The sequence below is a fragment of the Crotalus tigris genome, unplaced genomic scaffold (assembly GCF_016545835.1).
Source record: "Crotalus tigris isolate CLP2741 ecotype Arizona unplaced genomic scaffold, ASM1654583v1 scf7180000020324.788712, whole genome shotgun sequence".
Classification (NCBI taxonomy): domain Eukaryota; kingdom Metazoa; phylum Chordata; class Lepidosauria; order Squamata; family Viperidae; genus Crotalus; species Crotalus tigris.
The window spans coordinates 14,227-41,624 of record NW_024097964.1 but is presented as its reverse complement, the minus strand read 5'-3'; the positions used below and the strand labels follow the sequence as shown (position 1 = coordinate 41,624).

Here is a 27,398-nt window from a genome sequence, read left to right as displayed (position 1 = left end):
GTAGCCCTGTTACCAAAAGAAACAAGGGGCAGTTCTCATTGTTTCCTATAGGTCGGACCTGGGCATTTCATGGTCCGCAGGCCACAGCTGGCCTGCAGGCCATCCAGTCCAACTTGCAGTGTCCGGTATCCGTGGTGTTGAGGTCTGGAGCATCATCAGCAGTGGGGAGGGTGGGGCAGCATTGGCATGGTCTTGGCGGCAGGGGTGAGGTGTCTATATCAGCAGTCCTCCACAATAGTTCCAGTTTTTCATGTGGCCCCTTGGGAAAATTAATTGCCCACCCCTGCTATAGATGAACAGTAAAAATATAGTTTTGACTCTAAAAGAACAGATTACTGCTGTTGTTTCATAAGAGGGATAAGCTCATGTTTCTAAAGAGCCTGCATAAGATACGACAAATACTTCCATATGTTATGAAATTTAGCTACTTTTTCATAGTTGTAAAAAATAATAGTTATCAGATATAATTCAATATGTGAATTAAAATTAGCCTAATTAATATATTCAGCTTCTGGAGGCATAAATTGTAGTCATTTTTGCATATTTATTTAATATTGAAAGCAGTAGTGCATAATTTCAAACTTCAAAGCACCCTTGAGATGATGCATTGTACTCATATTTTGCTTAGCTCTTTCCCAATCATCTTGTCCCGCCTGGAGGGATCAGAATCTAAGCTTTAGGACTATCATGCATTGTTTTTCCTCTGGCACTAAGAGAAGCCTTTCTTGTAGGTTTGACATGCTACCTGAGATTTATAGGAGTTAATGGAACACATGTGCAGTATGTGCAGGGCATCATGTTTGATACAGAATGAATGAAGTTGATGCTAGAAACATAGTATACTATGTTGACTTGCAGATGTGAACCAAGAAAATTTTTGTAAATGAATAATTTTCAAGTAATTGTAATGGAAAAGTGTTGTGCAATCATTTAATATTTATATTGTGTATTCACTGTATCTATGCTTATTATGCAACAATTTAAATTAAAATATAGAATAGGCATGTGCTGATATATATATATACATATATATATATATATATATATATATATATATATATATATATATATATATATATATATATCAACATTTGCAGCAAAAGAACATCTAATAATTGCATCAACCTGTCAATTGGAGCTCTTATAATAGACAATGTACCTAGTAATACATACTTGATTTCACAGATGAAGGAGCTTGGTACCATCTTATACAACTGCAGTTGCCTGGTTTTAGATTTACAAAGGATATTTGCCTTGTACTGCTCCTTGAAATCCAAGAGCAAAGTTCCACCCACTTGGTCTAAAAGACTGTATGCCGTGTATGGCACTAAAAATAAACTGCCTCTTAAGTTGAATGAAACCAAGTCAGAAGTCTTTGTCTCAGTGAGTATTTTTGTTCTTGTTTTTAGATAAGTTTAAGCTGCTACTTGAGTTGCTTCCCCAGAAAATCATATCCCTAACATACTCAATATCTGCAAATCCAATACTGCAATAAATTTTATTTATGTATCAAACTTCTTAACTACATATCTCCCTCTTAGATGACATTAAGATGAAAACATGGTTAGCAGCAAACAACAAATTCCTGTAGTTAAGACTTGCGTCTTTATGTGTGAGAAAGAAGTTTGTTGGTACATGACATGGGATGTCCTCAGAATCTACTCTTCAGTGATTTCCTTTCGCTCAGAAAAAAATCTGGCAGAAATAAGGAATAAAAATGAATTTAATGAAGAAGATGTGCCTAAGATAAGTCTTATTAGTAAAGCAATGTTAGGAACTGTCTTGTGGTAATCCAGCAGCCCTCCTACGAAATCTTTTGGGCCCATGACAAGAGGAAGAAAATTGTGATCTTTGTTCTAGCAAAAAAGACATTAACCAAATCAAACACAGCTGTTACTGATAATTGTATTTGTAATGATAATTGAATAATACATCTTTCTCCTGCTCCTTCCTCTTTCCTTGCCTTTAAAACATTTCTTTCCTTACAGCAATAGATAGTTAAATTAGAAGATTTAGAAGCCAAGGTACTGTTACATTGATCAGGCTATTCAAGTCACTAATCAATCGTATTTTAGTCAAAATAAAAACAACCGCTAAATCCTTCTTTTGCAAAACAATCTTTCTTGGCTGCAGCCTAGCAGTGTAATTTTCTCAATAGTATTTTATCTTATAATCCTAATATTGGCCATACAGAAGAAGGAGAAGATGTGGATACTATTGTGTGATACCGTTAGCTCAATAACAAAGGGAATAAATAGAAAATTCCCATAAATTTATTGAAGATAGCAAGCAGTTGAAAGGAAAGATTCTATTTCAGCTTAGCCAAGGCACAAGTGAATCCTTCCAAATTTTTAACTCGGGTCCGACACATATCTAGGAATGTACTGAGATTCTGAAAGCTGCCCTGATGAACATCGATACATAATGTTTCTACCTCCACTGATAGCACTTGTTCAGTTACGTCATTGCTCAAGGACAAAAGCCATAGAAGTATTTGACACCTAAGATCATTGTTGATTTGAAATTTCTTCCCTTCTTTAAAAGGGAAGGATGAATTTAAAGTATTTCTCTCTATGCAAACTCATGTGTATAATTATAATGCTCCATAATGCCTTATCCCAAGGCCTGGAATTTCCTAAATGTTATACAGGTGGGAGCTAGGTGAATCTCTGGAGAGAATGTTCCAGAGGGCGGGAGCTGCAACATAATAAATTTTGCACCATATATAAAGCATAATTAATAGAAAGTTATCTTTTTTGCCTTATACCATACCATTAAATATTTTTGGCTAATGATATTGCTGAAGTCTTTTTTAAATTTTTTAAAATGTTTTTATTTATTTTTATTTTATTCTAATGTGAACTGCCTAGAATCTTTTGATTTGAATTAGAAATGAAATATATAACACAAGAACCCTTCTGGTCACACAAATGGAATTCTCTTCACTTTTTTTTTTACTCCAGCCCCTCCAGCATTTGCTCTGGAGTATCCCCAATCTATCCACAGAAAATTATAAATTTTGTAGTTGCAAACATATATTTTTAATTATATTCAAGACTCCATTAGCGCTAATGATGGATTTTGCAACTGCATGATTTAAATAACTTCTGCATTATTTTTTTTAACACAGAATAGTTATGAATTCAAATAATACCTTTATTAGAGAATCAGAGATAACTATTATATTCTGCTTTTCAGAATAGAAATATATAGCATATACTGTAACATAAAAATGTATTGATAAGACATCATGATAAACACTATCAAAATATTAAAAGTTATACAAGCCATCTTGTTACAGGTATAAGTACAATGGTTTTATAATTCTGCACAAAAAACTGAAATATCTACTATATTTTTAAATATGTTTTTAAACTTCTCTCCACAGAATTCTCCAAAGCTCCTATGCCCTAAAGACAGAATTCTGGATACTGATGCAATCTATAGTGTGGTAGATAATGCTGAACACTTTATATACATAGCTGTTATGGACTATCTGCCTATTGTTAATATAATAAATGAGACAAGGTGAGTAGACACCAGAAATATTCATTATGTATTGTTATATTAATATAAATATATTTTCTGAGAACAGCATTTGGTAAAAACTCTCTTTTCCAGTTTAGCACATTCAGAAGCTTATGTTGTAGAGCAATTAAAATGTTAGAACTAAGATAGAGGAGAACCAATTTCAAACCTTCCCTCAAGCATTCAAATTCACTGGATAACTTTAGGCCAGCTACCTATTTCACAGTTTTTTGCAAGAATAGAATGAAAGAACATCTCCTTATGTATTCCCTGGAATTCCTAGGGGAAATACAAGATATAAATCTAACAAATAAACAATATATTCAAATAGTACTTGGACCTCTGTTTCCAGAATTCCTATGGTACTTGTTGGCTGGAAACTGTGGAGGGTGTAAGTCCCACCAAAACTGAAAGGAAGAAAACCTGCAAAGATAGGTTTAAAGATTTTGCAGATTTTGTCGAGCATGTCTGAAATTCAGCCACTAATCCTGCAAATGCATTTTCTTTCTTTGCAGTTTTATAGCTAGTATATTTCATTATTTTGTTAAGCAATAAATTGTGTACTATCAAAAATGTAGTTTATTTCCTAATTTTCCAACGTCATGTTTATTTTTAATACATCCTTTATTCAGATTAGTTATCACACATTATGTTTTCAATGGGAAAATATATAACTTGATTTCTTAATATAACCTGTCAATTAGAAGTGACTTCTAGCAGGATCACTGTTTTCTTATGTACACATAAAATCCTAAGGAAAAAAACAATCTAACCTGCCCCCATATCCCCAAGTCAGTATAACCACGAGAAGTTCTATTTTTTTCAATGCAGGAAAAAGGAAAGAAACTACACCACAACCCTCAATTCTAAAAGTCCTAATAAATTTGATAAGATGCTGTTGGGCTTGACCCGTTGACTAATACTATTCAAAATTGTGACTGAAAAAAGATAAAAAATACCATATCATATTGCCACACTGATCACAGAAAGTTATCCTATAACACTTCTATTTTAACTAACGCAATACTTACAGACCTGGATCATTATTACCTTCCTAACTCTACTGCCTGGCTGAGGAATTCTGGGAGTTGAAGTCCACTAGTCATAAAAGGCCAAATTTGAAGATCCCTGGTCTAGCCATATAGTTTGACCTGATGAAAGTCCTACATAAGATAAGAGCTACCTATTTCTTGGCTTTCAGGAATTTCAATGTGCGAAATTGTATGAGAGTCATAGTACTTCAGAATTCCTTGGTTAGAGTTTTGTTTTTGTTTTTACATCACAAATCCTGGCTTTTCATTAAAAAAATGAATAACATAGGTTATTTGCTTTTTTTAATAGGTACTGGCCTTTTTTGGATGGAAAAATCAGAGAAGCACTGATTCTGCGTAATATTAAAGTGCGACTCCTTATAAGTTTCTCCAAAGAAACAAATCCCCTCACTTTTAACTTTATTTCATCTCTTAAAGCAATTTGCACTGACGTTTCTAACTGTAGTTTAAAAGTTGTAAGTATTCCTCCTGTTGTTTGTTTACATAGCTAAAACAATATTCTAGTACATTTCTTCAGCAATCACTTTGAATCTCAGTCATATGAATTCCAATGCAAATCCACAGCAAAATAAAACATGGTCTTCTTTCCTCTTAATAATGGAAAGCTAGGGTCATTATTTCAAGTTTCCTTATCGTTCTTACTGCCCATTCTCTGCTCAAATTGTGTTTGGTTCTCCTCTTGCCAGTTAAGCATGGTTGCGGTTTTGGTATATATTGATTCTTTGATTCTATGAATCTTTCATAATTTTCTTCATAATGTGAGTGGAGAAGACTTCTCGGAATGTTGTTTTCTCTTCACCTAAAATTCAAAGAGTTGTTCAAATGTATTGTTCAGTAATATGATTCCTCTTCTCTTATAGCAAAGTCCTAAAAAGAACTATTGTAATTTCCCCCCCTTGAGTACAGTACAGCTTTCTCTTTAATTTTAAACAGGAAAGCTTTGATTCTTTTTAAATTAATTTAAACTATAAACTATAGTTATGTCCAGTCTCAGACAAACTGGGTTAGATTTTTAATGTAATTTAGGAAAAATATTTGTTGAAATTGCTTACTTCTCTAATCCATAATAATAATAATAATAATAATAATAATAATAATAATAATAATAATAATAATAATAATAATATAATAGTTGGAAGGGACCTTGGAAGTCATCTAATCCAACCCCCTGCTCAGGCAAGAAACCATATACCATTACAGATAAATGGCTGTCCAGTCTCTTCTTAAAAACGTCTAGTGTTGGAGTATTCACAGCTTCTGGAGGCAGGTTGTTCCACTGATTAATTGTTCTAACTGTCAGGAAGTTTCTCCTTAATTCTAGATTGCTTCTCTCCTTGATTAGTTTCCATCTGTTGCTTCTTGTCCTGCGTTCAGGTGCTTTGGAGAATAGCTTCACTCCCTTTTCTTTGTGGCAGCCCCTGAGATATTGGGATACTACTATCATGTCACCCGTAGTCCTTCTCTACATTAAACTAGACATACCCAATTCCAGCAGCCGTTCCTTATATATTTTAGCCTCCAATCCCCTAATCATCTTTGTTGCTCTTCTTTGTACTCTTTCTTAGAGTCTCAACATATTTTTTACATCGTGGTGACCAAAACTGGATGCAGTATTCCAAGTGTGGTCTTACCAAGGCATTGTAAAGTGGTATTAATACTTCACGTGATCTTGATTCTATCCCTCTGTTAATGCAGCCTAGCACTGTATTGGCTTTTTTGGCAGTTGCAGCACACTGCTAGCTCATATTTAAGTGATTGTCCACTAGGACTCCAAGATCCCTCTCACAGTTATTATTGAGCAAGATACCACCTATACTATACTTGTGCATTTGGTTTTTCTTGCCTAAATGTAGAACCTTACTAATAATAACAATAAACGGTAAATAACTGAAAATCTTCCAGTTTCTTATTTTAGGCTGTATCAAAGTAATAGTGGGGAATTAGGGTATCAGTTTGAGGACATGCTACTTACTGTTTTTATGAATTACCTACTGTTTACATAATCACAACTAGCAATAAAGTATCAAACTTTTGAAAAGCAACTTTTCTATTAATGTGGAAATTTTGCAAAATACAATCAAAACCTCTTTAAATTTAGGTTATTTTATAATATTTTTATAGATTTTATTTTCACTTTTCCAAATTTGATAGATCGCCATTTTTAAATTTAAAGTTCCTTCAGCAATATGGGGACTAGCTATCTCTAAGTGAGTTTTTCTCATTTAATACAGAAATTCTTTGATCTTGAATCAGAAGGTGCATGCTTTATTAAGGAGCCAAAAAACTCTTCTCTTCTCAAGCTAAATCGCAATAAATATGTGGTGACTGATAGAGCTGCTTATATTGGTAAGTAAAGAATTGAATGAGCAAGTTCGAGTCTGATTATTTATATACTGTTTGTAGCTTTGAATCTAGAATAACTGATTTAAGTATAAAGCATCTGAACAATAAAAACCTAATTTATATAATATATATATATTTGTTTTCTGAGGTTTTTGCGGGTATTTGTATATAGGTCTTTGGTTGTTCGGGTTTTCTCCCGCGTAAAATTGGAAGTGTCTTGGCGACGTTTCGACGCAGTCACATTCGTCATCTTCAGGCTGGTGTTTTCAGCAAGAAGCTGAAAACACCAGCCTGAAGATGACGATTGGGACTTCGTCAAAACATCGCCAAGACACTTCCAATTTTACATGGGAGAAAATCTGAACAACCAAAGACCTACATACAAACACCCGCGAAAACCTCAGAAAACATATATATATATATATATATATATATATATATATATATATATATATATATATATATATATATATATATATGGTGAAAATATAAAATGAGCACCAGGGTAATAAAAACTGTAAAAGCTTTTAATAAATTAAAACTATAAAAGTTTTAAAAAAGCGCCAAGCTTTCGCCGTCACCTGCCGGCATCCTCAGGGCTGGCGCGCCAGAGAATGAGAAGGTCTTTTATAGGCGTGTCGAGATTTGCGCCCGGCTCCTTGATCTTGTTATCGGGCCTAATTGGTTCAGCCGTGTGTAATTAACCTGTACTTCTTTTCTCTTTTTGATTGCATTTTTATCCTCATCCATCTCCAATTCTCCCAACTCTGGATTAGCTAGACGGCAATTCCGGTTATTCCGGTTGCCTTTATGTTCTGACCTCCCCTCAGGCTCAGGTGGTAATGCACATTCCACATTCCTTTCTCCACCATATCCTGTCCGGTTGTTACTTTTAGAATCGCATTCATTTCCGGTCTCAATACTTTCGTTTTTAATGTGTCCGTCATCCTGATGATCTCGTAAGTTGCTACGGGTCCGGTGCAGCGTGGGGGGGTATTCCGCAAGGTGGAGGGATCGTCCCTTATTCGTTGTCATGCCCAGCTGTCTTGCGCGCGTCCTACTCCGAGTACTCAGTCCAGGGGGTGTGTGCACAGCAATCAAGCCGCGTCCCTCCTGGTTGCAGCGCTCTTCCTCAGTTCTCCCCTTTTTTACGCTGTTCAAAGCATTCGCGTGTGTTCCATGGGAGTCTTCAGGATCGTCAGGTAGGGGGTATGACGGCTCAATCTCCCGCACCCTGCCGCTCTCCGATCTTCCCTCCTCCTCTATAACGGTGTGCGAGGGTTCATCGTCAACCGCCTCCCGTGGTTTGTCCTCATTGGAGCTGATCGTTCCGGCTGCATGAGGGGGTCTTCTCCTCCTTTCCGGACCAACCGTGATGTTTCTTTTGATGTGTAGGCAGGCCGTTGCGTTTAGCAATTCACCCACACTTCCACCTGCCGTATCTTCCCTCGTCTCCTCTTTGCTGCCAGGGGTCCGGACCTTGGTTCTTATCACCCCCCTAATCCTCTGGGATTGCAGCAGTCTCATGGGGGTGGTCGAGGTATCTCGCGATTGCTTTTCTTCCTCTGAATTGCACATGGTTTGTTGGGCAGTTCGGGTGCTGCCCAAGTTGTTGTTGGGCCATCGGGGGTGTTGCCGCTGATTATTGGCACTCCATGATCTTACGGCCAAATAGGACGGACATAGGTCCATTAACAGGCATATTGACCTATGTCCGTCCTATTTGGCCTTAAGATCATGGAGTGCCAATAATCAGCGGCAACACCCCCGATGGCCCAACAACAACTTGGGCAGCACCCGAACTGCCCAACAAACCATGTGCAATTCAGAGGAAGAAAAGCAATCGCAAGATACCTCGACCACCCCCATGAGACTGCTGCAATCCCAGAGGATTAGGGGGGTGATAAGAACCAAGGTCCGGACCCCTGGCAGCAAAGAGGAGACGAGGGAAGATACGGCAGGTGGAAGTGTGGGTGAATTGCTAAACGCAACGGCCTGCCTACACATCAAAAGAAACATCACGGTTGGTCCGGAAAGGAGGAGAAGACCCCCTCATGCAGCCGGAACGATCAGCTCCAATGAGGACAAACCACGGGAGGCGGTTGACGATGAACCCTCGCACACCGTTATAGAGGAGGAGGGAAGATCGGAGAGCGGCAGGGTGCGGGAGATTGAGCCGTCATACCCCCTACCTGACGATCCTGAAGACTCCCATGGAACACACGCGAATGCTTTGAACAGCGTAAAAAAGGGGAGAACTGAGGAAGAGCGCTGCAACCAGGAGGGACGCGGCTTGATTGCTGTGCACACACCCCCTGGACTGAATACTCGGAGTAGGACGCGCGCAAGACAGCTGGGCATGACAACGAATAAGGGACGATCCCTCCACCTTGCGGAATACCCCCCCACGCTGCACCAGACCCGTAGCAACTTACGAGATCATCAGGATGACGGACACATTAAAAACGAAAGTATTGAGACCGGAAATGAATGCGATTCTAAAAGTAACAACCGGACAGGATGTGGTGGAGAAAGGAATGTGGAATGTGCATTACCACCTGAGCCTGAGGGGAGGTCAGAACATAAAGGCAACCGGAATAACCGGAATTGCCGTCTAGCTAATCCGGAGTTGGGAGAATTGGAGATGGATGAGGATAAAAATGCAACCAAAAAGAGAAAAGAAGTACAGGTTAATTACACACGGCTGAACCAATTAGGCCCGATAACAAGATCAAGGAGCCGGGCGCAAATCTCGACACGCCTATAAAAGACCTTCTCATTCTCTGGCGCGCCAGCCCTGAGGATGCCGGCAGGTGACGGCGAAAGCTTGGCGCTTTTTTAAAACTTTTATAGTTTTAATTTATTAAAAACTTTTACAGTTTTTATTACCCTGGTGCTCATACATACATACATACATACATACATACATACATACAATCTTGTTTTATTAGTAAGCGTTACATTTGAAAAAATTAGCATGTGACATAATCTATTTAAGTATGAATCTGAGATTGTCATGGAGAAAGTAAATTCAATCAAAAGTGTTCAGCCTGAAGTTTAATTAAGAAAAAAAATGTTTTTCAATTGTTACATAATTTTTGATTTTCTTTTCATTTACCTTATAGGTAATTTTGACTGGGTTGGGACCTATTTTAATCAGAATGCTGGAGCTGGTCTTGTCATCAACCATGCAGACACGGGGAACAAAACCAGCATAATTAAACAACTTAAAGCTGTGTTTGAAAGGGATTGGTATTCACATTATGCTAAAAGTTCAACAGCAAAGATCTCAAACTGCCTAATCTACAAACACAGCAAAGCCGCAGCCAATAAGTCTGCCATAAGCAATATGAACTGACGCCTCTTTTACTGTTCAGCATCACAGCCAAGGGAAAAATAGAGTAGGACTGATGCTGACTGGCACTTTCTTATTTATGGACAATAGACTTTTTTAAAAATAAAAAAAATTTATAGTAAAAAAGCACACTTACATAAAATGTTCTTTAAACTATATTCTGTATACTGTATTATTTACAAATGTTAGATTTGTTACTGCTGACAATGAATGTCTTTTCGGCCTTGCTATTTATTTGGACATATTCATATTTAAAAGCATGCTCGATTTCTTAGTTTAAAAGTTATTTCTACCTCTCTCTGCTATATAGTAAAATGTATACACAAAGTAAGTTTGATTATGGAAAAAAATTCTTAAAAGATTTGATAGTAAGTGCAGATTTCCCTCAGTCCCACAATTTAAGTACATACAAACCCTTTATTGTATAAATAGCATATTCCCAGTTTAAGATACTGATTGTCTACCTGAATTTCTAATACTATGTCCAACCCAGATATATTTAAATGACCTGTTGTTACTTGAACCTCTAAAACAAAATTGTAAAGGGAATTGTTCTAATCAACTATAACCATTAGCTTCTGCCGGTCATACACTAATGTACTTTGATTTTCTGAGGGGGGGGGGAAATGAAATTATGCCTTAATCCCTACAAAATACATTTTAATTTTTTTAAAAAATATGAGACAATAATAGGTTGCATGTAACTTTGTTACCTGCCATATTGAAGTAAAAACGTTTGTCTCTGTGTAAAATCGTTTCTGCAGGTCTAAAGCTCACATTTATTGTGTGAAGAAATGGGGCATAGTCCACTAGGGTAGTGTTTCTCAACCTCGGCAACTTTAAGAATTCTCCAGCCACTGCACTAGGGATTTAGAGGCAATTCACACCTTTTTTCCTTTCCAGGCAGCCCACAATGGAGGATGAGCATTCACGCACGTGTCCCTCCTCATTTCCCATATAACTCACTAAGCAACCTCTGATCTCCTGCAGAAGGACAGGATCATTCTGATGAACACCATGGAAACCCTCTTGATGTCAGCAATTGTGATGCAAATGAATGGTGATATGAGGTTTACTTAACCTTCTGATAAGATACTGAGAGATTTTAAAATAAAGTTAAAAGTTAATGATTTTGGTGGTAGTTGATGGTTGAATACCGTGTTAGCAGAAAAGGGCTTTATTTTAAAAAATATGATGAGTTCTTCTATTATTTAAGATGTCTATCCTTACTGTTCATGCAGAAATAATTGTTCCCAGTTTAACATTTTTCAGATAAATATTCTTAGACTAACTTTTCTAACATCTAAATGACTTTGTGTGTTGTTCATTTATTTTTTTTAAAAAAATAGCTAACTATAACAATAATGTCAGTTGAGTACTTATTAAATAAACATAAATCCTCATAGATTTCTAAAGCTTACAAGATAGTCTGTAGAATTTCTGATTATAAAGTGAATTTAATTTTAAATTCTTAAATTTTGAGAAAGAGAAGCAGACTGATTAACATAACAAAAGCATTTCTTGTAGGCAAATGTAATATTTCACATTCAAACTACTCACTCTGTATCAGCAAGCCTATCATTAGCATTTAAAATATTTATAAAATAAATTTCTACTAAACTAAAATTAATCCATGAGTTTCCCTTACAAAGTGAAAATCCAGGAAAAATATGGCAGCCTTATACCGTAGTTCTAGAGCAATGTTTATATGTATACAATTGTTTTTAAGTTGTTTTTAAGTTATAACAGCCAGGCTGTTGTGATAGGTTGGAAAAGTTGCTCAGAAGCTGTATTTTCATGTCAAGTTCTGGGCAATTGCCTATAAATTGTTAAAGTAGCCATTTGTCAATAACCCATCAGTTCCATTTTCAGAAGTCACATGCATATTCTTTTGCTATAGATATAAGCTTCCAAATTTCAGCTTGCTCAATATTGAAGGCAAAGTATTCAGCATCGATAAATTAAATTACTTTCTTCTGGCTGAGCAGGAAAGTTTGATTTGTTTGAAATGGAAAGTGAAGGCACTAGTTTTCAGAACTAGTTGATATGATACATGATAAGGATTGCAATGACGCTGGAAGTAGATGAACGGAAGCCCCAAAACTTCAAGACTATCCATACAGTCTCTTCATATCAGTCAGAAGTAAACTGACTAGAATTGCACTGTAAAGCTTTCTTTTAAACTGATTTCCTCAGCTTACTTACTGCAGATATATTCTCCTCCTTTTGTCTGTCACATCCATTATTTTAGTCTAGAATTTTTGTGTTCTAATGATGCTGAACTCCTTCTAGCAATTTATAATTTCTGATAGAGGACAATATTTGTAGCTCAAAGTTGAAATGATCGGCCCTTGGCGCTCTATGAGGTTGGCTGTTTTCTTGCAGACATATTATACAAACTAGGTAACATCATCAGTGCACTGATGATGTTACCTAGTTTGGGTAATGAATCATCTGCAAGAAAACAACCAAGCTCAGAGAGCGCCAAGGGCCCCTCAGTCTGTGATTTACCTATAGAAAAGCCTGTAACAATATATAATTCAATCATAGTTTTTACAGTTTATGGAAACAAGAGAGGTGTTCATGCAGAAAATGTGCTTTGTTTCCTGCACAGAACATCATGATTTACAAGAACATTGTGATTTGCAAGTTTGTCATGGCTGCCTAATTTATTTATTTATTTACATATCTGGTATAACAATGTTTTCCATAAATCTGGAATCCAAAGCACCTTTGGATTATACAGATATAGCATGTGAGATTTTCAGGCTTCAGAAGTCAGGGAGGACAGCTAGATTCAGAAAAACTCTTAACTTTTTGTTGTCATTAACTGATCATTGGAAGGAAGAGTTAGGTTCTTTAAATGTTTATCCAGTGGTGGGATTCAAATATGTGAACAACTGGTTCTCTGTGTGGATGCTGCTTCCGGAAGTCCATTCTAGGCCTGGGCAACAAAAAATTAGCTACCAGTTCTGCCGAACTGTTGCGAACTGGTTGAATCCCACCACTGTGTTTATCCTCCAAAAGAAAATGCATCTTGTGGGCTGGTGGCATCCCCTTCCTATTCCTGCAAAAAAAAAAAAAAAAAGATTGTGATCTCTGTATGAAAGAAAGATAGACATAACACTTGTGAGAAACAGTGTCTCCTTGCTAGCTGCCATCCATGCTAAATTCAAATTCCTCGGCAAATAATTCTTTGATACTTGAAGTGCTATAGAAAATCTGCCATAACTATCAAACCAACTTCAAAAACTTTGCAGCAGAATGCACCGCTGCATCACAGAAATATATGGTCTGAAGGGAATTTGGAAGTCATCTAGTCTAGCACTTTCCAGAAGCCTCAGATTTTCCATCAGATGGCTCTTTTTAAACACTTCTGTGCAGTCAACAGTGCACAAGAGGATAAATGCATACTTATGTTTGAGAGAATTCATAATGCAGAGGGTACGTGGATGGATATACATTGACACCCCCCCCAGCCAAACACTCCAAAAACTAGCCAACCACATTGAAACTCTGATTTTTGAATTCATGCAAAATTCTTTTTTAAAAAATCCAAAGACAGAGTTAAACCAAAGCAAATTGTTTGTCTAAAACTTCAGAAAAAACAATGACTAAACTACAATGATGATAAATTTGCTGTGTTTAGCTGTTGTGGAGTTATTAGAGTGCCTTGCGAATCACAATTAACAGTCACTGGTTTCATACAGAAAGACTTCCTGAATCTCCATCAAGAAAACAAACTAAGGGTCCTGGTGTTGGGACAGATGGAGCTCAACATGGCTTTGGTAAAGCAGATTATTGTTTGTGAGGTTTCAGATATGATCTAGATCAGGAGTGTCAAACTGCTGGCCTGCGGGCTGGACGCGTCATCCAGAAGCCACACCCACCCCATTGCCAGCAATAACCAAACTGTCCCGATATTTTGTGTGACGTCACGTGACATTGTGAGTTTGACATGCCTGATCTAGATCATTTTTGCTTATTTATTTACTGTTATAATTTTTAATATTAATCCTACCTCAGCAAGAGATACCTTTCATAGTTGAATAATTATCACATTAACATGGGATTTAAAGAACAGGTTGATATGGATGTTGCATTTTATTATCCAATAAATAATGGATTCCACTATCAACATGCTTTCAAGGGGTGCTAAATTAGAAAATAATGCCTGGGGACCCCTTGCTTAGGCCTTTGAACTTTATAACCCAGGAGACTTAGGAAATCCTCATGCCATCTTTTTAGAGGCAAATAAATCCACTTTTTGCAGTGGTCAGAATCACTATTTGAAAACAATAGAAACAGAATTTAGAAGTGGCAGGAATAGAGCCATATGTTTGTGTGATACCTTCTGTTGTCAAAGAGTAGAGAAGTCTAAATTTTTTAAAAATCACATGGCTATTTGTAACCAAGGTTGAAGGATCATGAGCCATCAGGAGTGTCAAACTGCCAGCCTGCGGGCTGGATGCGTCATGGAGAAACTGCGCCCACCCCATTGCCGGCAATAGAAAAAAAGTTGTGATACATTGCGACACGTCATGTGACATTGCGAGTTTTACACCTCTGGTCTAGAGTGTTACAGGAATTCTCACACAGAGGGAAAAATATGGAAAATAAATAATTTACCCAAATACTTTATCCCTAGATTCACATTCCTTTTATGTGAACTGTTTATCAGAGGAAAAGGACAGTTCTACTTCAATACTTTAGTTACTTGAGATAAGCCTTACCAATTTCCCAAACAAGAGTTCCTTGCATTGCTTAGACCTGCTATGGTCTTGTGTTTTCTAGTGCACCTGTGGGAAATGTAATTTGCAAAAAACAAGTTGCTACAAACTATGTCTACCTTATATTAGAGCAATGCGCTTTAATTTCCAAAGGCTGAACACAAGGCAATTGCTGCATGCTTATATAATTCAGTTTTATGATATGACTTTGATGAATGCCTATGCATTGTAACTGCTTTATTACAACAATATTCAATGTTTTATACTCAGTTTTTTAAAACAAGTATATACTGCATGATTCCATAATTGCTGTTGTCTGCATAAAATACAAGCAACTGAGCAATATGTGATGTTAAGTATAATTACAGTAGTTAACTTCAATCCATTGCAACATCTAGATGTCACAAGACATTAGAGACAGATGGGAAACAATGTAATAGGAAGCCCATTTCAGCAGATAGCGGGCTTGCTTATACATGAGTCAGTAATCAGTATGTGTTTGTTACTCCACGTACATATGGAGTTAGAGGCCTTAGCAAATCCTGGACAACACTTGCATAATTCAATAGGGCTTTGAATAAATTAGTGTTGGCAGAATCATAAGGGTAATTATAAAAATATGGGATTTTTAAAATAGCCCCAAATATAGTGCAATTTTTTTTTAGATATGCTGGTGGAAGTCCATTTTGTTTTTTTTAAAAGGAAATGTATAAAGCCAGCATTCTCCAAGTTAGTGCCCTGCAAATATATTAGGATTCAGATTATGCAAGGCTGGTCTTGTTAGGACCCTGAATTGTAGTTCAAATCTATCCTGGAACTATATATTTGAGGACATGCAAGGCGTGATGGCTATTGTACTTGGCATTATAAACAGTATGTGTTAAACAATATGATAAGCATGAAACAGAAATACATACTAGAACATTTGCTAAAATTATTTTATTTCATTATGTTGCAAAAACGTAATCCCAAACCAAGGTAGGCTTTTTATGGTGAGGAACTCTTGAAAATATTAAGCATTTAAAGACATTCTGTAGGATCCAAACTATTGTTTAGGTTGACCATTAATTTGGCTTTTCTGTCACTGAACAGCAGCCTTAGGAGCAATGCCTGACTGTGAAGTGGGCCATTGTTTAGAGCAGCATTCCCTATTTTGGAGCTCTCCAAGTGTCTTTGAGAACTCCTACCATCTCATTTAATATTGTTAAGCCCCCTAGAGTAACTTGTAGTAAGATGGGCAGCCAATAAATTGGGTAAATAAATAAATAAATCTCCAGCACAATCCAAATGGGTTAGGAGTGAAGAGAGGGATAATTCAACTTGTCTGGGGCAAATCACATGTGGAAAACTGATTTACAGTGTTACTAAATGTAACCAAAGATAAAATACTTGATCATTTGTTTGAACCTAAATGGGAATACCAAAGGGATGGATTGATATAGAAATCTCTTTTTATCATATTTCATATTTAAAAATCATTACTTTAAGTCACCAGAAAATTAGAATTCATGTTTGAAAGAAACTTCATGTTATATTTATAATGCTAATTATAAGTTATACTTATAGTGTATACCAAATTGTCAATTATATAACACTAATGAAATGATTGTATAATGCATTAATTTAAAGCTGTGCAAATATTACTTTTTAATGTAATTGTTATTAGTTTTTCTCATAACTTTGTTATATAAAAATTCCTGATATTGCACAGAATGTATTTCACATAGCATGTTTGATCCGTTTTATTTTTCGGTGCAAATTTTCAGGCTAAGCCGATTAACTTTTTATTTCACAGAAATAAAAGCAACATGTTTCACTATATCTCAATGCCCTTTCTGTCATTGCCAACATCTTGCAGTGGTACAACTGAATCTTATCAGAAACTATGTAGAGCTACTGTTAAAAGACATCATGTTTTGCACTATAAAATAAAGAAGCAAGGATTAGAACACTGGGGGGGGGGAATAAAACTGAGGGAAGAGTTATTTTTGTTACTGATTTATATATCTTTTTTTGTCAGAAGTACAAATGACTTACATGAGAAATTTTGTTGGTGCTGCATATTCGTTGCACTCCTGAGGCTTCTTCACAGTGGTGAATTTGATTATATTTTTAAATGACTTGTAGCTGTTCTATGCATCTTCCTAATATTGGTATCATGCATTAATTTTATTTTCTGTAAATGAAGTGTTCATGAAAAAAAAATCCAGTGAATGAAAAGAATTGTTCCGATCTTGCATGACCTACAAGTTGGATGGCGTGCCTTCCTATGGTATGGGAAGAATAAAATACATACCGTATATGCCGCCGTATTAGGTGACCCGGCATATAAGACGATCCCCGTCTTTATAGCCGGGCCGCATTCCTAGAACATCGTCTTATATGCCGGAAACTACCAGTATTTCCGGCGTATAAGACAACTCAGCGTATAAGACGACCCCCATCTTTGGCGCCAATTTCAGCGCTCGCGGAAGTTGTCTTATACGCCGGCATTTACGGTAGATACTTTCAAAACCACTATATAAGAAACACACTTCTTCTAGAATGGGAAAAGGTAAAAGTGAAAATTTACATGAAAATATCTGGATGGCTTTCAACAATGGAAATGTTTGTTCACCATCCTAATTAATTAAGAGAAAATCGTGACTTATAAAGACATTTTGAATATTGAAGGGAAAGTAAAATCTAGACAAGAACTAGAAGAACAAGACATTGATTTACCATGGTGGCCACACCTGCACATTCAAGCAAAATATGAAAAAGATGCTAAAGCATCTGGATTTTATAAAGAACAGACAGAATTTGACCAGTTACTATTGACATCAGATGAAAAATTGATTAAGAAACTGCATAAGTATATGTTTAAAGATGGAAGAGGAAGAATGTTAAGTTAAAGTTAAAGAAACAATGATAATATGGGCAAAAAACTTTCATCATAACAGAATTAGAAAACTGGCAAAGCCTTTGGGGAAAAAAACTCTAAAATAACAAAGGCGGTGGCTTACAAAGAAAACCTATATAAAATGTTTTACAGATGGCACTTAACACCTATGAGGTTAGCAAAAACATTCAAAAATATGTTAGCAATTGTTGGAAATATAGACAAAAACCAGGCACATACTATCATCTTTGGTGGACATGCCCTAAAGCCAAAAGATTTTGGTCACGAGAGAGAAAATGATAAAAAAAAAACATGTAGATTTTAAGCCAGAATTATTTTTGTTAGGTATAATTGTAAGAAATTATGAGCAAGAATGGTTCCCATCTTTTACAAATCATTGAACTTAAAGTTTTATTTCTGATCTGTTACCTCTGTGATATTGAAGCAAAAGTGAACTTCAACTCCTAGTAATTTCACCTGTACAGCCAATGCTTAGCAATACCATTCAACAAAATCATGCAGATCACAAACTTCTTTGTGGCCTTCTTTCCCATTAATAAAAAAATTCAGCTGAGGACCTCCAACAAAATTTTATCCAAAATGGAGGTAATAAACACATCCACACCTGCTCATATGGAGAATCTGGAGAAATAAATCTCATAAGGGAAATATGGAAAGCCAGTAGAAGGAGAATGAAATTATGGAAAAAATTGCAATTGGTTTATGTTTTTTATTGAGCTTTTGAAAAGTATTCCTTCGAATTGTACTTTTACAATTTTCTCTAAAAAGATAGCTGAGATATTTTAATCACCCACTCCATGCAGCTGGATTTTAATTAATACCATTTACTGCATGTTTCTACAGAATTCACCATTATTTGGCTTCCTTTGGTCTTTATTCTTAATTGCCATCAAAAGGATGGAGCTTCTCCTTCCTTCCTTCCTTCCTTCCTTCCTTCCTTCCTTCCTTCCTTCCTTCCTTCCTTCCTTCTTTCCTTCCTTCCTTCCTTCCTTCCTTCCTTCCTTCCTTCCTTCCTTCCTTCCTTCCTTCCTTCCTTCCTTCTTTCTTTCTTTCTTTCTTTCTTTCTTTCTTTTTTGTAAAAAATAACTCCCTCTGGTAAAAGTGTTTCAAGCGATTAACCCATAAGAGTGATATAATTGTCTTTTCAAGTCATGTTTACCTGTATTCATAAGCCCCAAGATGATTGATGCAAAAGCATGAAGGAAATAAGGGACTGTCTTTGTCATCATACTGTATAGTGCTATCTTATTGCACAAGTTTGCAGAAAAGTCAGCCCAGCTCAGTGAAATCTATTTTGAAGTAAGTGTGAATAGAACAGCAGCTTTAATCTTTTCAAGATCAAATGCAGTAGCATTAGATAAATCTGTCACTTTCTTCTTTTCTGCTCACTTGTTTGAACTTCCAGTGACAGGCTGACTCCCAGACCATAAGCAAGGCATTCTTTCCTGAGCCAATGGAACAACTACAGAACATTGTTTTAGACCTTGGACTGTACAGCATGCTTGGGACTCCCTCTTAGGTGCTATCTCTATGGCATACAACTAGCACTTTTTGCTATTTCAGCAGTTCTTGATAGAAGAATGTAGAACAAAAGGGAAAAAAAGTCATTTTGAATAGGCAATTTTGCATTTTAATTTCACTTCAATAATGGCATCATATGACTGTTGAAAAAAACATAGAATTGTTTCTGCTGGTTTGAGATTAAATGCATTTACTTAGGGCTAGGCACTTATATAAAATGAGATGTTTAAAAATACATTATGGTTGGTTAGTTATCCTCAACAATTAGTTATTAAAACAGGAACAAAGAGATGTTCTGGTGAAAAGGATTACTGTAAATCCACTGGGCTCAACACAGCCATGCACGCAACACACATTCTTGTCACTTCTTATTTTCTAGGTAAAAACCTTGGGTTATGGGCCATGAGATTTGTCTGAAATGGTATAATGCCTGAGCAGGGGGGGGGGGCTGGACTAGAACAGCGGTCCCCAACATTACCAACTTGAAGGCCTGGCCCGGCGCTGGGAGGGAGAATGTGTAAGTGGCAGGTGCACAGGTGCACAGCTCCATTCGTGCAAACAGCACGCATCTGAGCCCTCCAGTCACATGAACGGAGCTCTGAGTACGAATAGAGGGTGCTTGCATGCAAAGCCCCACTTGCATGAATGGACGGTGCTTGAGTAGAGGACACTTGTGCTTGTGCACGAAACTCCATTTGTGTGAGAGGAGGGCGCTCATGCGCGAAGCTCCATTTGCATGAATAGAGCTTCACACAGGCGCACAAGTGCCCTCTATATGCATAAATGGAGCTTCACATGCACGTGCTTGCCCATCTCTCCTGCAATCTGGTTTTAAACAGGCTGCAGCCCGGTAGTGGGCCATGACCTAAGGATTGGGGTCCCCTGGACTAGAAGACTTCCATGGTCCCTTCCAACTCTGTTATTCTATTATTCTGAGATTTAGCCCTAATTTTGCCACTCTTTGGGACAGAAAATATTACAAAAGCCTCCCTATTAAAATAATATGGCCAGGCAAAAAAATATATATAGTCAAGACTCAAGAGCTATAAAAATCTAAAGATGCCTTAGATATGATGGCTATTTTCTATTATATCAGGAATATTTCATAGATTCCTAAAGAAGAACTGATAGGACACCCAGGGCCAAATCATAGAAAGCTATTGCTAATCAGTCTCAGGCTAAGAAATAATTTTCACAGATGCTTAAAAGATATAATATTGGGTATCTCTTATATTTCAGAGGAAATCACATTCTGGAGCTAAGGAGATGTTCATAAGAAAAACAGCCCAATGGCATTAGTGCTCAGCACACCCATAAGACCCTTCCTTGATGATACCTGTGATTGTCCAGATCTATCACAACCGAGGTACAGATAAACTATCCTTGTTCAGAGTTGTTCAAGATCTATATCGTAAGCAGAACGCTAAACCTGGTCTGGCAGCCAACACACTTGCTTCAGCAGGCATAATTCATATTGTCTAGAGTAGGATTCAAGCCTCCCACTTTTAAAAATCTAAACCAGGGGTCCTCAACCGTGGCGACTTTAAGATGTGTGGACTTCAACTCCCAGAATTCCTCAGCCAGCAAAGCTTTGCTGGCTGAGGAATTCTGGGAGTTGAAGTCCACACGTCTTAAAGTCGCCAAGGTTGAGGACCCCTGATCTAAACCATCTCCTAGACCAGTGATTCTCAACCTTTCTAATGCCGGGACCCCATAATACAGTTCTCCATGTTGTGGTGACCCCCAAGTGGGTGTGGCCACCAATAAGAGGGAGTAGGACAGCTAGGGAAAAGGGAAAAAAATGGCGGACAGCATGGTTTGGCGACCCCCGTGAAATGGTCATTCAACCCCAAATGGGGTCCCGACCCACAGGTTGAGAACCACTGTCCTAGACCTAGAAAGTGAAAGTCCAGGTTAGGGATTTTTGCACTGCTGTTTATAAATCTCAACCCAACAATCAAAGCTGTTGTCTCTCATTCATTCTACAATTTTAAGTATGTGTTACACAAAGGAGTATTTATTTAGGTCATCTCAAACATATTGTTGGTGTTTCTTTAAAGTTTATACATTTTGTTTTCCCTTTCCACATATATGCTGGAGGCAATTTTGAAATTTTAAACCAGTCATAAGGTAAATAAAATAAAATAATTAAGATACATAAAATAAAATGAATATAAACATCACATATTTTCTTGTGAATTCTTGTTACCAGCTCCCCATTTTTTTTCATGATCCTATTTTTAATCAGTAGCAATCTGCTAGCTGATTCATTAATATATTTATAATGCATCATTTTAGTGTACTTATCTTCTAGGTAGGGTCTGATATTTGTAGTTAAACTGTTTTTCAGATGTGCTGGCACAGATCATCTAAATCTTGAGTAAAAATCTTTGAACACTGAATATAGCAATTGAAAATAGTAAAAAAAGAAAAAGATGCATATTAATAGAACACACCAAATGTGAGTTGTGTCATTTCTGGCACATCTAGTAATGTGAATAGCAAAGCCCAAACTGCAACTTTAAATCCAAAGCTTCTATTATTTTTAATACCATGTGTGTTCTACTATCTTGCAACCTTATCTGGGCAAGCTGAAAGGAAAATTGAAATAGTGGAGTGTCAGGATGATTTCTTAATCACCAAGATCTCCATCAATACAGGCTGACTCACTATGTCTAAGCTTTCAGCTATAAAATTTAACTTCATTAATTAACTGTGTTTAATATGCCTCTTCTACTGGCTTACAAGTTTATGACATAAATATGCTTATGGTATAAATTTTAAAATGCAATAAAAATAAAATCAGGGGGCTATAAAATGCAGCACACAATGCAGCATAAGATACATGGGAAAAGGAATGCCCAATATGTTTGAAAGATGCTAAAGGAATTCCAAATCTTACATGAATTCCCTTATTCCATATCATATCAGGAATGGTGTTAATAGGACTCCAAGAAAGATCTTAATGAAAATTTTGATACAGCTTAAGGCAGGGATACAAAACTCATGACAAAACTCGTGATGTTGCGCAACATATCGTGACAGTTTTGCCATTGCTGGCAATGGGGTGGGCGTGGCTTCCAGATGACGCGTCTGGCCCCCGGGCTGGCTGTTTGACATCCCTGGCTTAAGGTGAACTTCAAAATTCAAGACCGATAGCATTTTTGTGTTAAAATTTTCTCTAGTTCTAGTCCTAGATAGAGGTTAGGAGGGGAAAAACTAATAAAAATGAAATCTGTTCCAATTAAAGTTTATTTTTCTCGGTGCTGAAATGCGCACACATCTTGCAATGCACTTTGGCTCATTGCTGAAAATACATCTGAGAAGGACTCTTCTCCTTCAATCCCTCTCTCAGTGAAATTGTCTCAGTTGCTACTTTTTCCTAAGATTGTTTGGTCTCTAGCAAAAGAAAAAAGAAAAGAAAATATCTTTTTTTTTTACTTTGCCAAAGTAACCACTGCAACAGATTCCAGTAAGTACTCCAAGGATGACACTACTCGCTAAAAAAAATATTCTTGTTAAATCTTTATAACTGTCACTTTCAAATTCAAGCCAGTCTCCCACCCATTATATGTACATGTAGACTTCAAGTTATGACTGCTCGCTCAGGGATTGTTCAAAGTTACAACAGATCTCACTGTCATAAGGCTACAATAAACGTCAGGCTTGATGTCAATGCTGCTAACATTGGATGTTCTTGCTTTGACAACATATGAAGATGCAGCCTTTTTTTTCTTATGCTTTACTCTTAGAATTAGATGATGCTGGGGGAGGAGGCAGAATGTGGTGGAAGTTAGTTAGACATAACAATATTGTACTAGTGTGTGAATTCAGAGCTTGAAATAAGAGATGATAAGAATTGGCGGTAGCAGAACAAGAGGGAAAGTCTGCATTTCAAACTAATTGGAGAATGTGATTTATGACTGTTAGTTGAAGGAGGGAATTGTGCTTTGATACTATGTGCGCAGGGGAGGGGAATCCAGTTTTTGGTTTCAACTATGTTAGTGCCAAAGCTATGCTACTCCCCTAAAGATTCTTTAAGGTAAACAATGCCTCGAAGTTCTTTGAAGAGTTTCATCTGTCGGAACCATGACATTCTGACACTGTGCCAGTTTGCTGGCCAGAGATGATCTACACTCTGGCAGTTCGAGCCTAGCTCTGAGAGATAGGGCGAGCTCCTGTCGCTCACGCCCTGGCTCTTGCCACCCAGCAGTTCAAAACCATGCAGTATCGCAAGCAGATAAATGTGTACCTCTTTGATGGGGAAAACCTAGCTGTGTTTGTGAGGATAGCGGAAGCTGGTGCTGGATCTGGCCAGACGCGAGGCATCGTACGACATGAGGCGAAGTGAGGTGAGACCGGTGCAGGAGCCTGGACAGCCAGCTACCCAAGTGCCACTAATTAATCAGTGTAAAGCTAGTTTTCTCCCTATGGTGCACCAAGGATAGGCATGCAAGTGCCAAACAATATGAACTAGCAATCTAGGCTGTCAGGATTGCATTGTGTATCAAGCATGTGTAGATTTCCCTGACATTGTATGCTATACTCTAAACAAACAAACAAACAAATAATCCACATTCAGAATTCTAATACCCACCCATCCTCACAGTCACATGATCACATTTTGGGCGCTTTGCAATCAGCCCACATTTATGGCTGTCTGCAGCATCCTGCAATCACATGTCTGCATTTAACAATATATATATATATATTGCTGAAATTAGCATTTATTTCCAGTTAAGCAATTTTGACATTGGGAGCTTCAACACTCGAAGCTTCAGCCTGCTGTCAACAGAAAAAAAAAAATAGACTATATTCTTCTTCTTCTTTTTTCCCCCAAACTGAAGAGAGGAAACTCATATGCGGTCATAGCATGTAACTGTCATAATAAAGCTTATTTGGCATTTAGGCCTTAAGTATCGGTCTTTAAATATTCAGTATGCTTGGTTCTGCTCACCTTACTGTGTTTTGCTAAATATGGATCCCAGTAAATGAACTGGGAATTAGGATTCTAATAGGAGGGTTATTCAACTTTTCCCCTTGAGATTTGTACACTAATAGATTTCAATCCTAAATTCATCAAGAATACTTTTGATGAGCATCTATATACAATAGTATATAGGCAAAGGCCAAATCGTGTTTTCGCCAAGGTCCTGCTCTGACACCAGAGGTAACCAGATAGTTTCATCATATGAAGTGTTTTACATTTATTTGACGGAAACTCACCCCCCACCTACACACTTTTCTTGCACTAAGCATCTACAGTGTAAAAAGCAAGCATCTTTCTGACCATCTTTCAAATAGACTGCAGCATTAATTAGGCCGTTTCCCTTACCATCTTCCTATGTGGGATCCTTGGTGCTCTCCGAGCTTATTTGTTTTGTTGCAGGCATTTCATTATCCAAACTAGGTAAGATCATCAGTGCTCCATTACTGATGATCTTACCTACTTTGGGTAATGAAACATTTGCAAGAAAAGAACTAAACTTGGAGAGCACCAAGAGCCCCTCATTTCAACCACCATTTAGCATGAAGAACAGCTCATGCTTCTTCCACCAAAAGTGGGTAGGGGATTTTTAATTGGGACTTCCAGACTTGTGCTTTAGAAATCTGGATGACTTATAGTGGACTATATTTCTTTGCCACCCTCCAGATTTCCACAGCCAGATCCGGCAGTGTTTTCTTTTCAAAATGTGTTATCTACCAGTACCAAGCTCGCAAATGCATATCGCCTAATAAACCTCTGAAACAGTACAAAAATTGTAGCCAAACTGCAGTACTGTTAAAATGACAAACTGTTCCCTTTATTTTAAAAAAAGATACAGTAGGTAAGGTATGAAAATTGCCCAAAAAGTACAGAAGTTACTCTGCTTCCTTTAATTTCAGTATGCATCATTCCTTGGCATTCATTTGCAGAAGGCAAATGTTTTTTTAAAAGGGGAGGAATAGCTTCAGCATTTTAATGAAATTATTATTTTTTAAATAACCCTGAAGAGTTCATGAGTTCACATCTCAGTCTAAGAGTCCTAAGTTGGCAGAGACGGATGTGCTCAGCCGTGTTGCTCATAACCATTGCTGTAGGGATTCTTCCCAAATTGTTGGCCATCTTCAAAGTTCAGGTTTGCAGTGAGCTCACTCTGGCTTGGTCTCCCAGATGCATTAATTAGTATTTCAGTCCTGTTGCCAATTATGGAACTGTTTGCATCTCTGTGTTAAGCACTGCATACATGTCAGGAGCTGTCAGCTTCTCTGAAGTCTTCTGAGGTGTGTTAGTTAACAGCTTTAGTGATCAACTTACCCACTGGGCACACTTTGGACAAAGTTTAAACTAAGAACGTATCTTCCTGACATTGCACACAGCTGCACAGCACCTGGCTGACATTTCATTTAGCTGTTAATCCTTCTTGCAAATCTGATGTTGGGAGGGGACCTGGTTTATGCCACAATAAGTTGATTAGCCTTTAATATGGCTCCTGAGATGACTGGGTCTTTGTTTTTTCCAATAAACTAACATGTTTAGCTTCCTCTTCTATACATTGTCACAGGCAGACAACAGCTAACAATCATAAATAAAAATGTATCCGTGATGAGCAAAACTGTATATCTGTTTTTAATTCTCATAGGGGCTTATTAAAAACAATTTATCTTTCCAAACTAATAACCTCCCTCCCCTTTCTAGTTACATTATGCCACCCTCCTTAATTACAAGACCTGCAATTAGTGTTGGGAAGGCTTTGCTATGTAAATATGCATATTTATTATCTGAAAAGTGCAAGGTGAGGATTATTCTAGAGATGCTATTTATCCAACTGTCAGACTGACAAACAGAGCATCACCAAGAAGAGTTAGGTTTTTATTATCCATTATTATTGTTCAGAATAATGGAATAGTGTCGGAAGGAAAAGGAAAGTCTTGATCAAAATGCAAATGAATATTATCCAGAACATATAACAACAACAACAACAGAATCAGCCTGATAATTGCATTGCATATATAGAAACAAAATCAAAACAATGTAACTGAATCAAAAACTGTATATATCTTTATCTGGTTTTTAATTTAATCCCAGAATAGGACAAATTTCTGCTGCAACAAAACCTGGACCAGAAATCCACAATTGAAATAGCTCTTTGAATGGGTTTGGCAACATTCCAGAAAAAAAAAATCTAAGTTTGTTCTGGACATGGGAAATGGAAATAGAACATCCTGGATACCATTGAATCTAGGTATAATAATAATTTTAAAAACCCAATAGTTTCTCTTCTCCATGGTTCTGCTTCAGATAGTTTGGAAATCTTCTAGACTCCAAATCATCTGAAGATGGTGAGTAGCTTGGGATGTGTGCAGCAAATGCAAGGAGTACAAAGGGAAGGACAAGAAAATATCTACTGGCATTGATGGAAGTCTGCTTGCAAAACTGGGTGTGTGGAGTTTGCAATTGCATACATTAAGACACAATTCTGGATTGTGTATTCTAATTGTAGGTTAAACACAGCAGAGTTTTATTTACATTGCCAGTTGGATGAGATCATTCAGAAAACACACATTTACCATGTACATGTACCATGACCTGTATGATGAAAAAGAAAGGACAGCACATTCCATCGTGAATCACATGTCAAGAGAAAGTGTTTTAAAATCAGTGGATTGTTCAATGAATCCTTTGCTAAACCATAGGCATCATCTAAAGAAAAACACTGAGTTCATGACAATACTTGCTCATACTCAGTACATGCTTGGTACTAAAGGCAACTGAGTTTCAAAGTTAGTTTGATATAATATATTTAATTTTGTATTTTTCCAGCATAGAAAAATATCACAGGCTTAAACTCTGTTTCCCCAAATGTCTTTCACAATGGTCTATTGCACAAAAATGAAATTACATATAAAGCATGTCTTTTTCGTGATCTGAATGTTCTTAAAAAATCAATGTGAACTGAATTAATCAGGAATTCAAAGTCTGGGAG

General features: G+C 37.1%; 1 protein-coding gene across 9 annotated transcripts in view; it reads left to right on the top strand.

Moving 5' to 3' along the window:
- Positions 1-16,829, top strand: part of PLD5 (phospholipase D family member 5) — a 105,268-nt gene extending 88,439 nt beyond the window's left edge. For 8 of the 9 annotated variants that reach the window (XM_039366441.1, XM_039366440.1, XM_039366435.1 and 5 more), the window contains exons 6-10: positions 1,186-1,383; positions 3,389-3,528; positions 4,870-5,035; positions 6,812-6,926; positions 10,049-16,829. In XM_039366441.1, the coding sequence (XP_039222375.1) occupies positions 1,186-1,383; positions 3,389-3,528; positions 4,870-5,035; positions 6,812-6,926; positions 10,049-10,281 (852 nt within the window). In that variant the 3' untranslated portion in view covers positions 10,282-16,829. The remainder of the gene's footprint in view (positions 1-1,185; positions 1,384-3,388; positions 3,529-4,869; positions 5,036-6,811; positions 6,927-10,048) is intronic. The other variant, XM_039366436.1, reaches the window with a different exon arrangement.
- Positions 16,830-27,398: the final 10,569 nt, after the last annotated feature.